The 15,694-nt window shown below is 45.2% G+C and overlaps 1 protein-coding gene across 2 annotated transcripts in view; it reads right to left on the bottom strand.

Annotated features, from left to right (window-relative positions):
* Nucleotides 1-15,694, bottom strand: part of PTCD3 (pentatricopeptide repeat domain 3) — a 189,088-nt gene that overhangs the window by 160,000 nt on the left and 13,394 nt on the right. Inside the window, exons 2-5 of one of the 2 annotated variants that reach the window (XM_029592767.1) lie at nucleotides 13,288-13,337; nucleotides 11,615-11,654; nucleotides 11,097-11,195; nucleotides 8,018-8,063 (exon numbers count right to left, since the gene is read on the bottom strand). In XM_029592767.1, coding sequence (XP_029448627.1) covers nucleotides 8,018-8,063; nucleotides 11,097-11,134 — 84 coding nt within the window. In that variant the 5' untranslated portion in view covers nucleotides 11,135-11,195; nucleotides 11,615-11,654; nucleotides 13,288-13,337. The remainder of the gene's footprint in view (nucleotides 1-8,017; nucleotides 8,064-11,096; nucleotides 11,196-11,614; nucleotides 11,655-13,287; nucleotides 13,338-15,694) is intronic. The other variant, XM_029592766.1, reaches the window with a different exon arrangement.

Genomic DNA, 15,694 nt, shown 5'->3' with positions numbered 1-15,694 from the left:
CTGACAACTCAAACTATCTCCATATCTAATCAGAGAAATGCATGAAGTCATCAGCACCGACATCAAGCTTTCCTCCGGTAAGGCTATCACCAAAAGAGATGAGAGCACCGTAAAATATTAAGACCTGGATACCCATATTTAAAATATAACAAGTAAAACAATGGCTCAAAGAGGAAATATGAACACTAACAAGAAAAAAGAAAAAAAAAAAAAAAAAGGGAAAACGGTTGTGAAAAAAGCCTCCATATCCAATAGAGGTGTAAATGTTAACAAAAAACACTCTTCACCCTGAGAAATGTCAATGATTTAAGGTATCAGTCTAATCAGTAAATCCAAAAAGAAAATTGGTATGCTAGAAAAGCAAGTTTGCTTACCGTAAACGGTGTTTCCGTAGATAGCAGGATGAATTAGCCATGCTGTCATGGGGAACTGCCAATCAGGGCCCGGGAGGCGGCGCTTAAAAAGCAGAGTGTAACTTTTTCAGACTCTGCGGCTGCAAGTGTGTTCCCGTGCAGGAAAGTAACAGATTCTTCTCAGTCTGTATTTAAGCTTGAGCATAGCGGTTGGAAATGCGACTACCAGGGAGGTGGGTGGGTCAGCATGGCTAATTCATCCTGCTATCTACGGAAACACCGCTTACGGTAAGCAAACTTGCTTTTTCCCGTTGATAGCAGGGCTGAATTAGCCATGCTGTCATGGGAGTCCCAAGCTCCCTGTCACGCTTAATCAACTGTCCAGTACGTGACGGATAAAGGTGGTAGTCGCATGCATCAAGTAGGCAATGTATGTAGAATCGCCTGTCCCAGCTTCGCATCTGCTGCTGACTGCTTGTCTATGCAGTAATGGGAAGTAAATGTTTGAAGGGAGGACCATGTGGCCGCCTTGCAGATGTCCACTGGTTGTACATTTCTCAGATGTGCCATGGATGTGGCCATGGCTTGAACTTGATGAGCTCGTGGAAGCGAGGGAAGTGGTAACTTCTGCTTGTTGTAACAAAACTGGATACATTGTACAATCCAGCTTGAGATTGTTCGTTTAGCCATCGGCAAACCCGGGGCATTCGAGTTGAAGGAAACAAATAATTGAGATACCCAGTTCGTAGATTGGGTTGTGCTTTTGTAATAAGCTAGTGCCCCGTTTACAGTCCAAGGTGTGCAACAAACGTTCTCTGTCGTTTGAATGAGGTCTTGGGAAAAATATGGGTAACTATTGATTGATTGAGATGGAAGGCTGAAATTACTTTTGGAAGGAAAGCTGGATGAGGACGTAGGATGACTGTTGTGATGGAATTGGAGGTACGGTTCGTAATGAACTAGTGCCTGCAGCTCACTCACCCTACATGCGGATGTTACTGCTACTAACACTACTACTTTTCCAGGTGAGATATTTGAGATGTGCTGACTCCATGGGTTCAAAGGGTGGTAGCATTAGTTGTTCCAGAAGTACATTGAGGTTCCAAGGAACCGGTGGCTTAGTTATTGGTGGGCGGAGATGCAGTAAGCCCTTAATAAACCTGGATAATAATGGGTGCTCAGCAATAGAGTGATTATCAATCGGTTGGTGAAATGCTGCAATTGCGCTGAGATGAACTCTTATAGATGGTGTTGCTAACCCATCCCTATACAGGGAATGGAGATAATCTAATAAAAGGATCGGTGAACAGTCAATGGGTGGAATCCCTTTCTCTGTACACCAGTTGGAATAGCGTTTCCATTTGAAGGTATAACTGCGTCTAGTAGAAGGTTTCCCTTGATTCTAGAAGTATCTCTTGTGCTACCGCAGACACGCCCTGTGTCGTTAGTAGTGCCCGCTCAATCTCCATGCAGTCAGATGGAGTGGATGGATGAGCATTCCGTCTCCCTGAATTAGAAGATCTGGTCTGTTTGGTAACCGAACTGGGCTGTCTATTGACAGGCGTAAGAGATAACTGTACCACTGTTGTCTGGGCCAGGCTGGAGTAATTAGTATCATTTGGTTGTTGTCCAATATGCATTTTTGGAGTATCCTGGTGATTAGTGGAATCGGTGGAAAGACATATAGAAGATTTGTCGTCCATGGGATTAGGAATGCGTCCTGAGCGAGTCGTAATGTGCTTGGTCGAATCAAGCAAAATTGTGGAAGTTTCGTGTTCGCTTCCGTGGCAAAGAAATCTATTGTTGGGGTTCCCCAACGATCGAAGATCTTCTGAGTCACCTCTGGGTTGAGAGACCATTTGTGCGGATGAAAAATGCGACAATCTGTCCGCTCTAGTGTTTGCTAGTCCTGGCAGGTAGGTCGCTTGGAGGTGAATGGAATGCCGATGTGCATGATGAAAGATCTGTATGGCTTCTCTGCAGAGGGGCCATGAACCGGACCCACCTTGTTTGTTTATATAAAACTTTGCCACCTGGTTGTCCGTGTATATCATGACTCAACGACCTTGCAGATATTTCTGAAAAGTCTTTAGGGCATTGCGTATCGCTCTCAGTTCCAGAAGATTGATCTGCAGATTCTGTTCGCTGGGTGACCATAGACCCTGTGTCTCCCAGAGGTCTAGATGTGCTCCCCAACCTCTTCTGGATGCATCTGTCGTGCGGACTGCATTGTGAGGTGGAGGACTGAATAATGCTCCTTTGTCTAACGTAGGTTGTAGGAGCCACCACTCGATGTCCTTCCTCATCTGAAGCGTCAACATTACACGTGTTTGTAATGGTTGTGAGTGCTGTTTCCGCTGTCGTTTGAGACCCCACTGCAAAAGTCTCATGTGAAGTTTCGTGTTCGGACCGTGAAATTTGCTGTCGCCACGTGACGCAACGCTGTCAGAATGTTTCGAGTCATTGGCGCTGCATGTCCTTTAGTGATCGAAGGATAGAACGGATTGTCAACTTCCTGTCTTCCGGAAGGAATGCTCTGGTGCGAATGGTGTCCAGTCGCGCTCCTATGAAGTGCAGTAGTTGTGTAGGTTGTAAGGTGGATTTTGGGTAGTCTATGATCAACCCCAATTTCTGGAGGCAATTGCTGCTATGGTGAGGTGATCCCTTAGTAGAGTCGGGTCCGACACTACTATTAGCCAATCGTCCAGATATGGAAAAACTGTCAGACCTAGTTGTCGAAGGTGGGCCACCACCACTACCATATTTGGTGAATACCCTGGGCGCTGCTGAGAGACCAAAGGGAAGGACCTTGTACTGGTAATGTTGATTGTGGTATTGAAAACGGAGGTATTGCCAGGAGGATCGGTATGTGTGTGTAAGCATCCTTCAGATCTATTGAACACATCCTTGAGTTGTAATAAGGGAAGAATGGACTTCAGAGAAACCATCTTGAATCGTTCCCGCACTATCCATTTGTTCAAGTCCCTTAAGTCCAGGATAGGTCGGTTTCCCACCCGATTTCTTTGGAATTAGGAAATATGGGGAATAAAAACCCCTGCCGCGGTCCACTCGAGGTACGTATCGGATAGTCCCCTAAATGGTGCAGTAGGGTTTTCTCTTGGGCGAGCTGGGGATACAGGGTTTTCGACCCCCGAGACGTGAGATATGGAATTTGGGGCTTGGTGATAAGCTGCAGCTGATATCCATTCCTCACTATTTCTAGCGCCCACTGATCCGATGTTATGGACTCCCAGGCTGTGAATCGTTCTGTAATCCTTCCGGGAGGTGCTTCTGTTGGGGGCGGTGGTGGCCTGATCATTAAAAAGACTGAGGATTTCACTGGGGCCGCTGCTTGTTGCGGTTGTTGTTGTCTTTGCGACCGTTGCTTACCCCTCCTCTGCTGGTGCTGCTGAGGGGTTTGGGTCTGCTGTTTTTGAAATGTATTATAAGACTGTGGTCTAAAGGTTTGATAATTTCTATACGGTCTCCTAGAAAAAGTTTGTCTACGAGCCGTTTGATAATATCTTCTGGAAGATGTTGGTGGTGTTAAGGATTGTACTGCGAGCGCTTTATCCTTCAACTTGCTAACTGTATCATGGAATTTTTCTCCAAACAAGTTATCTCCCAAACAAGGCAGGTTAGCTAACTTATCATGTAGCTCTTCTCGGATAGCACTGGTTTTTAACCAAGCCAATCTGCGTGCTGCTATTGCTGTGGTTGATGCTCGAGAGGAGTTCTTAAATCCTTCATAGACTGCCCGAAGCAGATGACGTGAACATTCTTCCATGTCCAAAATAGGAGAAGGGATGTTATCCCCCATCGAGGTAAACATGCCTTTGGTTGCTTGTATGCATTCATACATGTACTGAACTATGTAGAATTGATGATGATGAATGCGTGCTGTTAGCATCGCGTTGTGGTAGACTCACTTGGCGAAATCATCTAAGCATTTATTATCTTTTCCCGGGGGGTTGGATGCATGTGTTTTTGACTTTCTGGACCTCTGCAACGCTGATTCCACGACGATGGAATCATGGGGTAATTGTGGAGTGGAATATGTAGAAGGTTTTTGCAACCTAAACTTCAAGTCCATTTTCCTAGACATCGCTGACAATGTGAACGGTGTCTCCCATGATTTTTGAAGAATACTATGTATCACATTGTGTGGTGGAAGCGATGTAGGCTCCCCTGGTGTATCAAAGATCTTTAAGAGTCCCAATGTTTCCGCCCTGGGCTCTGGTAAGTTTTGCACTTCCAACTTCAAAATGGTTCCCATCTTGTCCACAAACTTTGGGTACGAAAGATCCTCCGGGGGAGAATACGGTTCAGGTGGTTGCTCTGGCGGATCTGAAGGGTAGCCTGTGGATGAGGAAGGCGAAGATCGTGACGATCTGTGAGGAGTGAGAGTGAACTGGAGACAAGGGCTGTGGATGTATTGGAGCAGGCGTTGTTTCTACCGGGAATAACTTCGGTTGTTCATACGGTAACTGTGGATTAGATATATGTCTTCCGGCGGCAAAATAAAGGAAGACTGTAGCGTTTCGAAGAATCCTGCAAGGGAATGTGAGAGCTCCCAGAACGCCTTTTGTGTTTGTGGTGGCATCGAAGGGCATGTATGAGACGTGCCCAATGGTGGTGGGTTGTCCGGTGAAACTATTGACTGGGCAGGTTGTGGCGTAGTAGGTTGCGAACTAGTATCCCCTACTAATTTTTTCGCCTGATTCCCCAATTGGTGTCCGGCTGATTCCCTGTCAGTAGACTTGGAGATGGAACTAGATGAGGTAGAAGATGAAATTGGTATTATTCGCCTCTGTGAACGTCCTGACCTTCCTGCATGATGGGAGGACGATGAAGCTGATGATTTGCCCTCAGGGTAGTAAGAGGAGCGGTGACGTTTATGCCCGTGACCTTGTTTATGGGAGGAAGGAGAACCTTTACTATGGTGTTTCCTTTTCTGTCTATATGACTGTTCACTATCCGTTGGATAATCTCTCCCGGATACTGATCGTTTTGATGATGTATGGCTTCCAATTGTAGAGGTCTGCCTTTCGTACCTTGATCGGGGCTCTCCTGGAGGCGGCTCTGGCTCCCGGCGCGATGTGCTCGGCGCCGGAGCCCGTGTCACCGGTGTCCGCTGTTTCAGTGCCGGCTCCGTTTGTTTCGGCTCCAGTCTGATCGGCGCTGGCTCCGGCCCCGACGGCGCCGATTTTACTGGCTCCGTGGTCTTCCGTGTCGGCTCTGAGTTGCTCGGCGCCAGCTCCGATTCCAGCTGTTTCAGCGCCGGCTTCATTGTCTGCAGCTGCGGCTCCGGTCTCTTTGGACCCGTCAAGCGGTGCTGCTTCATCGACGCCGTGTGCATCGGGTGGGCTTTTGGTCCTGTTGAATCTGCCCTCGGCGTCGATGGATCGCAGTGTGGCCGTACGTGATCGGACGACCGCCGGCGCCGTCTTTTCTGTTTTTGAGGTGATTGCTCCCTCGAATCCATCCGTTTTGACCCGGGCTTATCTTTGTGACGAGACCCAGATCCCTGGGTCCTCACCTGGTCCATAGGCCATTGGACCGTACCTCCAGTCCCGGAAGCCTGCGGGTCCCACGACGAGGCTCTCTTGGTGTGTGTGATGCCGCCAGCGACGCCGGTCCCGGCGAAGAGTGAGTCGTCGATGACCTGCCCGACTGAAGTTCCATCATCTTGTAGGCCCTATGACGGCGGGCTCACGGGGACATTCGTCCGCAAAAATCACAATCGGATTGATTGTGCTCGGGTCCCAAGCAGCGGTAACAGCGATCATGTCCGTGCATGACGGACATGATCTTACCGCAGGGACACGGTTTGAAGCCAGACGGCTTCTTCAACATTGCGGTCTCAAAAAAAAAAAAAAAAAGAAGTATGAGGAGAATAGAGCTCCGCGTGCGCTCCCGCGCGCGGAAAGAACAGACTGAGGAGAATCTGTTATTTTCCTGCGTGGGAACACATGCGCAGCCACAGAGTCTGAAAAAGTTACACTCTGCTTAAGCTCCGCCTCCCGGGCCCTGATTGGCAGTTCCCCATGACAGCATGGCTAATTCAGCCCTGCTATCAACGGGAAAAGGAAACATGCACAACATATCTCCAAATAGGAAATAGGCAGATAGCCATCAGCACTGCAATCAAGTCTTCTTTCCTGGAAAGATTTCTCCTGGGGGAATTCTGTGCAAAAAAATGTAAAATTCTGCGCACAAAAACGTAAAATTCTGCAGAACTTTAAATATTTTGAGCAGAATTTCCCTAGAAATTCACTGTAAGAGTGTCCCTTCCACTCGCTTTCCCTACTCCCCTGGCCACTTTGCCCTCTTAGGCCCCAACTCCTCCACCTGCCAGTATCTGTCCCTTCCACCTCTAGGCTCAACCCCTTCCACTCTATCGCCAGTCACAGAGTTTGACCCTGTTCTCAGTACTGCCCCTCACACATGCTCCCTCTGTCCCTCCCTCTCACACACCCATGCTCCCTCTCTCTACTGCGCATACACACACCCTCATAAAGGCTCCCTCACTCTCTTGCACACACACACACATCCCCTCATACAGGATCCCTCTCTCTTACATACACACTCACACAAGCTCCCTTTCTCTCTCACATACATCCTCACACAGGCTACCTATGTCTCTCTCTCATGCACCCTTCACACAGGTTCTGTCTCACACATACACAATCCCTTCACAGACTAGTACCCTCACATACACACGATCCCTTTTTCATACACACGAGCTCCCAATCTCACACACATACACACTCCTTCACAATCTCCTCATATAGACTCCCTCTCTCTCGCCCCCCCTCCTCCCACACACACACCTCTACACACACACACACACACACACACACCTCCACACACACACACACACACACACACACACACACACACACACACACACACACACCTCCACACACACACACACACCTACACTCACTCTCACCAGGGCCTTCACCTTCGCTGCGAGCAGAGCACACTCCATTCGTAGCACATGGGGGTCTTCATCTTCGCCTCAAACAGCGCGCTCTGGCCTTCTTATTCGCCACGTTTAGCACATCCCACGGCACATGGGGGACTTCATTTTCACCGCAAACGGCGCGCCAGGGCCTTCATCTTCCCAGCATGCCGCGAACGGAGTGTGTAATCTCCTCTGCCATTTTCTGTGCAGAATTCCCTCAGGACTAAAATCTCTCAGTAAATGTCTAAATATTTGTTCTCTGAATTTTCCAGCAGTAACTCACAATGAACTTGCTGCACCAGTGACTGTCATGCAGCCTACCTAAACAGGGCCTAAATCCTGGAGAAATGTTAATGCTTTGGTGACCAATTCAAATAAAGGTATTTCCCCATTGTGGGAAACAAGCAAATGATGCATCTAAATATAACTGCACATATAGATATCCCCATTTACCAAAAGAAAGTATTTTTAAAAAAGGCACACATTTTATAAAATTAATTGTATCCCTGGTTTTGGTCATTAATATCAAAGTTAACAGAAGCTCTTAGCAAAAATAAAGGTCAGGAAAAAACAGATGCAATACTTAGCACTGAACTGCCAGATAAGGGTCTGATTCCACATGCATACAAAATGAATCCAGAAAGCATTTTATAAATGCCAAAGAAATGTTATTGTGCATTAAAAAGGTACTCACTCTTTTCACTGTGGATGCAAGCGCCTGAAGAACTGCAGTCTTATCCCTGCATTTAAAGGAAAAAGGGTAATTTTTTTTTTTTTAAGCACTCGCCAATTTTCAGAAAACTGTTTATGAGAAGCTACCTAAACTAAAAGTAGAGAAAGTGATAGGGCAGGATGGGATACATTTGAGGGCTTTAAAGAAAGTCCAAGCAACTCAGCTGGCTGATCTTTTTAATGCTGCTTTACAATTGGGAGTAGTTCCAGAGGAATGTACACAGGCGGATGTGGTTCCTCTTCACAAAAGGTGGAAGTTAGGCAGCGGCTGGGAGCTACAGGCCGGTTAGTCCAACTCTGTGGTGAGTAAATTAATGAAGTCACTGCTAAAACTTTGGAGACCGCAATTTCTGGATCCAATAGATTATAATATTCAAGGCAGCATGGTTTTACCAGAAAGAACTGTTGTCAGAAAAATATGATTAATTTCTTTGACTGGGTGACCAGAGTTACAGAGTAACATATTAAATGATGGGAGATAAAGATGCAAATTATCCATCCAGGCTGCCCAGCAAGTTGCCTAGGTAGTAAACCACTGCTCCATGCAGGTCTCCCCCCCCCCCCCCAAATCATGCTGTGACAGGCAGTAGTAACCTTTGCTCGTGTAGGTTCCGCCGGCCCCATGCTGTCTCTTAGGGGCAGTAATAATTACCGCTCCATGCAGGTTCCTCCCCTGTGACCCCCCCACCACAGTGCCTTCTATTAAGGGCAGTGGTAACTGTCTCTCCGTGCAGGTTCCCTCCATTCAGAAACGTTACATCTAAAAATTAGCAATAGGTTACCCCTTTTCCTCATTTCTATCCACTAGCCATCAGGGACCCTCTCTGTTTATCCCATACCCTTTTGAATTCCATTACCGTTCTCATCTTCACCATCTCTTTCAGGATCAGGGAAAAGTGCTACATCAGATTTCAGTATGGCCTTTGACAGTTCTGCACAGGCAATTTATAAATAAATCAAGTGCCTTTGGAATGGGCCCTAAAGTGACTGATTGGGTTAGAAACTGGTTGAGTGAGAGACAACAAAAGGTGGTGGTAAATGAAGCTCATTCCAAGGAAAGGGAGTTATTAGTGGTGTGCTGCAGCGATCGGTCCTTGGACTGGTTCTTTTCAACATTTTCCTAAGTGATATTGCAGAAGGGCTATTGGGAAAGCTTTGTCTTTTTACAAATGATACTAAAATCTGCAACGAGGTGTGGAAAACATGAAGACGGATTTAGTGAAGCTTGAGGAATTATCTGGACTCTGGCAGATAAGATTTAATGCTAAAAAAAAAAAAAAAGCAAAGTCATGCAATTTTGGGCTGCAAAAGCCCAAGGGAGTAATACAGTATAGGGGTGACATTTTCCTATGCATGAAACAAGAGCAGGATCTGGTGATTATTTTATCTGATGATCTTAAGGTGGCTAAACAGGTAAGGCAACAGCAAAAACCAGAAAGATACTTGTGTGCATAGGGAAGAATGGTCAGCAGAAGAAAGGAGGTGATACTGTCCTTGTTAAGTCCCTGGTGAGACCTCATTTCAAATACTGCATACAGTTCTGAAAACTGCTTCAAAGGGATATGAACAGGATGGAAGTGGTCCAGGGAGTGGCTACTAAAATGGTCTGTGGACTTCATTATAAGGCATATGGAGATACACGTTTAGTTTTTTGTCTACCTTAGAGGATAGGAGAGAAGACAGACATTTAAATACCTCAAAGTTATCAATACTCCAGTGGGCAGGTCTCTCAATGGAAAGACGTCTCTGGTTATAAGGGTGGTATGGCATGAGGTTTAAAGATACTCAGGAGTAATCAAGAAATATTTCTTTACAGAAAGGGTGATGGATGCATAGAACAGGCTCTCTCAGTGGAGGTAGTGTCGAGAAGGAAAGTATCTGAATTCAAGCAAGCATAGGACATGCACAGGGGATCTCTGAGGGAATGGTAAGAGTTGTAAAATTGAACAGTTGTGGAGATGAACCATATGGTCTTTTTCTGCTGTCAAGGTTCTCTGTTTTTAAGCAGATACTGTACCTGTACTTTCATATCTACCAACGGATTTATCCTGTTAATTTTAGGAACCAAAGCTTGCTTAATTTCTAGAATAGCTTTCTATAGTAAATCAAGAGTAACCTCACTAGATGCCTCTTGGACTATAGCCAGAAATCTGGAATCTTCAGATGACTAAACAGGTAGCTGGGAACTCATCACAGCACATCACAATGGCAACAATTCCCCAGTGATGTGTGTGCCTGAGCTGGAAACCAACATGGAGAAAGCGACTGACCCAGAATCCTTTGCTAACGTAGCCTATGTGAACTCAAAGTGACTTGCTGAGCCTGACCTGCAGGAATTCCAAAAACACCTGGACAAGCAGTTGAAGCTGGCGCCACATCATGATGCCTAATTATAGGGTCACAAAAGGAGGAGGAAACAGTTGGAAATTTCAGGTTATACTGTCACAATAGAGGCACTATTTTCAGGGGCATATGTAAACACAGCCTCAGATGTGTTAATTACCCTGACCAACAAGATTCTAACAGAACAAAAGACTATCTAAAAAGTGATGGTAAATGGGCCCCACCTTGGAGAAATACTCAGGATAGCTTAGGGATAATCTTATCATGCTGTTGACATGACAACCTATGTAAATTATTCTCTGGGTAGTCACACACTTCTAGAATTTCTAACCTAGTACTATATTGTATAAAAGAAGGATCAGTTCATATACACGATGAGATTCTGGTCAGTTTGTCAGAGAAAGGGCATCCAGCATCCCCCAAGAATACTTGTATTGATCAATAAAAAATTATACTTTCTACAAAATCTAAGTGTTCTTGTGTCCCTGGGTATAAGCGTCATAATGATCTGGTGCTTAACACCAATTTCGCTACCAACATGACTAATGGCTAATCTAACTCAAGTCCCATCAAAACCTCAACATTTGATGGAGTATCATTGTCAGACCTGAAAGCTTTTCATGGCAAGAAGGGATCAGGACTTAATTCTTGCTCCAGTGTCTAAAACACTGAGTGGTACCATGGCCCAGTTTACCAACCAAAATATCTCTGGTTTGTTGCTCCAAAAGGCAGGCATCCATTGGTTCCACCCTCAGAATAATCAGAGGATCTTCCCACTTTTCCCTTCCTTGTTACCACTGAAAATGCAGAAAACCACAAAAAAACAAAAAAAGTATTCAAATCCCACATAACTAGATGAGCACACTGCCTTGTCCCCTTTCTATTGTATTATATTTTCCTCGTTTTCTATCCCCTTTTAAAAAAAACAAAACAAAAAAAAACCTGTTCATCCATCCTCCAGCTTAACTCTCTATCAAACCTTGCATGCTGCAGCAGTCTACGTTCCTCCTCTCCATGACAAGAAATTGTCTTGGCTGTCACAGTGGTGGCTTCTACTCCCAGTGGCTGAGTAACAGAAGGTGACCCCAGACCATGCTAACTTTTGTGATCTAGCCTCTAAACTAACCAATAATATGTTTTTAAATTATAGTACATTACAAAACAAAAGCCAACTGCAATGGTCTAATATAAATATTAAAATTGGCAATTAACTCACCAGGTTTTCCTTCTTGGAATAATTATTTCTTCTTGTGAACCTTGACAATTAGAAAAGAAAACACCTGTATTTATTCAGACACACACACACACCACCCCTATTCTTTTTCAATCTCCAGGGAAATGACAGGCTAATAATTCTCTAAAACAAGATGCAACATGAGCTGGCATGGACCAAGCACCCAAACATAGTACTGCAGCTGCACCACAATGCTGCTCCTTCTGTCCTAGGTCACTTATATGCACAGAAACTAATAGAGATGTGAATCGGAACCGGAATCGGTTCGGATTCCGGTTCAGATTCACATGTGGGTTTTTTCCCATCGGGCCCGTTCACGTTTTATCGGCTGCCCAGCCGATAAACAAAAAACCCACCCGACTCTTTAAAAGTAACCCCTTAGCTTCCCCCACCCTCCTGACCCCCCAAACCCTATTTACAGGTACCTGGTGGTCCAGTGGGGGTCCCGGAAGCGATCTCCCGCTCCAGGCCGTCCTCCGGCTACCGGGCCGTCCTTTGCCCTTACCTTGTGACAGGGTATCCGTGCCATTGGCCGGATCCTGTCACATGGTAGGAGCACTGGATGGCCAGCACCATCTTGTGCTCCTAACATGTGACAGGGGTTGACCAATGGCACCAGTAGCCCCTGTGACATAGTAAGGGCAAGGCTATCGGCGCCATTTTGGTTCCTGGCACCCGACGGCATGAGTGCAGGAGGTCGCTCCCGGACCCCTGCTGGACTTTTGGCAAGTCTTGTGGGGGTCAGGAGGCCCCCCCCCCCCCAAGCTGGCCAAAAGTCCCTGGGGGTCCAGCGGGGGTCCGGGAGCAATCTCCTGCACTCGTGCTGTCGGGCGCCAGGAACCAAAATGGCGCCGATAGCCTTGCCCTTACTCTGTCACAGGGGCTACCGGTGCCATTGGTCAGCCCCTGTCACATGTTAGGAGCACAAGATGGTCGGGAGGGTGGGGGAAGCTAAGGGGTTACTTTTAAAGGGTCGGGATGGGTTTAGGGGTTATTTGTGTGCCGTTTTTCCCGCCCTCCCCCAAAACGATAAGGGAATCCCCACGATCAATATTGTGGGGTTTTCCTATCGTTTTGGGAGAGCCCCCGATTTCTGACGATTTTGAAAATATCGACGATATTTTCAATCGTCCGAAGCCCGATTCACATCCCTAGAAACTAATATGGCCAAACCACAAGATTATGTTAAGATTATGCAAACAATGCCAACCATAGCTAGGATGAATCCAGAAAACTCATTACATCTAGTCTAAGAGTTCATGGTGGCCTAAGCCAACTTTTTTTTTTTTTTAATTTGGGCCAATAAATATCTAGCAGACAGAAGTTCCAGCTGTCAGTACCACCATTGGTGCTTCCTAAATGCAATCCAGCAGATAGAAGTGCCCATTTGCACTACTGTGCTTTGGGCACTGGATGAGCGAGTGACAACTGTGCTGCAGAATGCAAAAGGTGAGAACACTGTCAGAGCTGTTAGGTCACAGCATTATCATTTGTTGGCCAGCATATTATTTTCACGTACTGACTTGATGACTAAGTAAAATCCCAGGGAAAATTCACCCTCAAGTACAAGAGATAAGATTGTAACCTAGGATATTAGCCACATGGTTCAATTTTGCAATGTCTTTAAATCAGAAACATGGATTAAGTCAAAATACCTGTCGCATCAGCTGAAGTAGCCTGAAGTACTGCATTTGTCGAACAATGCCTATCAAGAAAAAATATGTAAATATATAGTTATTCTACTACTCCTGTTCCAGATGCACACACCCAGTATACTATAAAAGTGACAATCACACTGAATACACTAAATATACTAAACTAAATCCTTCTCTAATTAAAGTCCTGGAACTTTTTTCTCATAGTGATATTGAACAAAAACCCTTAGTAAATATGGCCTGACAAAAAAAGGATTATCCATTTAACACTATTTTCAGACATCAATTTGACATCCACATCATCTATGCAAAACCCTCTAGTTCACATATAATTGAGAAGAAAAAGGCAGCTTATTCTGATTCTATTAGCTTAGCTGATAATGCAAATAAAGTTTTGAGGATGGTCAAAAATCTTCTGAGTAATGGTATTAAGGCAGCTGAACAGGTTATGATGCCTGATTATACTATATTTGCCTCATATCTGGAGAATACTACAGCTTTTTCCGGTAAAATATTTGTCTGCTTCAATAATCTCTCTTTACCAGACTTAGATGTAGACAGGATAGATTCCCAGACTATGGGTAGTCCATTGGATCCTTGCACTCCACAGTTAGTTAAGTCAGTGGCAAGTGATAACCTGAAATGGCTATGTAGAATTGTGAATGCCTCACTGGAAGAAAGATTATTCTTTATTTAGATTTTTATATTCCGCTTTTCAGCACTTCAAAGAGTACATCAAAGCGGATTACATTCAAGTACTGTAGGTATTTCCCTGTCCCCACAGGGCTTACAATCTAATTTTGTACCTGAGGCAACAGAGGATAAAGTGACTTGCCTAAGGTCGCAAGAAGCAACAAAGGTATTATCAACTATCCTTAAAAAATCAGTGATGAGGGGGGGCGCTATTTCGTGGCTAGCCAAGATGGACACTTGATTAGGAAGTTCCTCACCCCTGATCGTTCAATCCATCTAATAACATTGCTTTAATCTGACTTTTCACTGCTTTTGGCTGGCTGCCTTATCGTTGAATTAATTTCAGGCCGGCAGCCAAATGCAAAACAATTTTCATTTAGCAAACATGCCTCAGACTTTCCTGGTGATGATGGCGGGCAGACTGCGGACGACCCTGGAGCCTCATGCCGGAAAATGTTGCTTCGGCTTCCTCAAACTCCAGCTCTGCTGACTTACCAGCCAGGGATGAACTGCGGGGTTGGTTTTTAGAGTTGCGGACTGATATGAAAGAGACCTCCTAGACTCCATTTCGGAGGTAAGGGAGGATTTAGCGGCTCTGGGCTCCTGCATCAATGAGCTGAATGTTCAAGTGGAAGGCCAAGCAGACACCATTAATAATTTAGTGGCACAGCAGCTCATGCAGAAGGAGAGAGCACTCCTTGCTGAAAAGCTTGAAGACCTTGAGAATCGCTCTCGACGATGCAATTTAAGAATCCGGAGGGTTCCAGAAGCCAAAGCTTATAAGGACACGGATGTGGTTTTGAAAATTTGCTCTTTTATACTTACCACCAATGAAGTTGATGACACTTATTGCTAATTCAGATTCCCATGTGAAAACTGAGGAAGCTCATAGGGTTCTAGGCCAGAAACCAGACAGAGCTAAAGACATTGTTTTATGTTTGTACAGCTTCTATCAAAAAACCCTCATCTATGAGACAGCAAGGAAGCAACCAGATATAATTGCAATGGAGAAGGTACAGAGAAGGGCTACCAAAATGATAAGGGGAATGGAACAACTCCCCTATGAGGAAAGACTAAAGAGGTTAGGACTTTTCAGCTTGGAGAAGAGATGACTGAGGGGGGATATGATAGAGGTGTTTAAAATCATGAGAGGTCTAGAACGGGTAGATGTGAATCTGTTATTTACTCTTTCGGATAATAGACTAGGGGGCACTCCATGAAGTTAGCATGGGGCACATTTAAAACTAATCGGAGAAAGTTCTTTTTTACTCAACGCACAATTAAACTCTGGAATTTGTTGCCGGAGAATGTGGTTAGTGCAGTTAGTATAGCTGTGTTTAAAAAAGGATTGGATAAGTTCTTGGAGGAGAAGTCCATTACCTGCTATTAAGTTCAATTAGAGAATAGCCACTGCCATTAGCAATGGTTACATGGAATAGACTTAGTTTTTGGGTACTTGCCAGGTTCTTATGGCCTGGATTGGCCACTGTTGGAAACAGGATGCTGGGCTTGATGGACCCTTGGTCTGACCCAGTATGGCATTTTCTTATGTTCTTATTGCTGTTTTTCAAGATCTAGCGCTCGCCACTCTCCACAAGCGCTATGAGATGAAAGAAGTTACCCGGTACTGCGCACAGAACAAGTCTGTTATCACTGGACTTTCCCTTTTGGACTGCATTTCATAATTAAAGGAGTTAATTACTGAATGAAATCT

This window comes from Rhinatrema bivittatum, chromosome 1, assembly GCF_901001135.1.
Source record: "Rhinatrema bivittatum chromosome 1, aRhiBiv1.1, whole genome shotgun sequence".
In the NCBI taxonomy this organism is placed as follows: domain Eukaryota; kingdom Metazoa; phylum Chordata; class Amphibia; order Gymnophiona; family Rhinatrematidae; genus Rhinatrema; species Rhinatrema bivittatum.
Note: the sequence above shows the minus strand (reverse complement) of the source record. Positions and strands in the feature narration are given on the sequence as shown.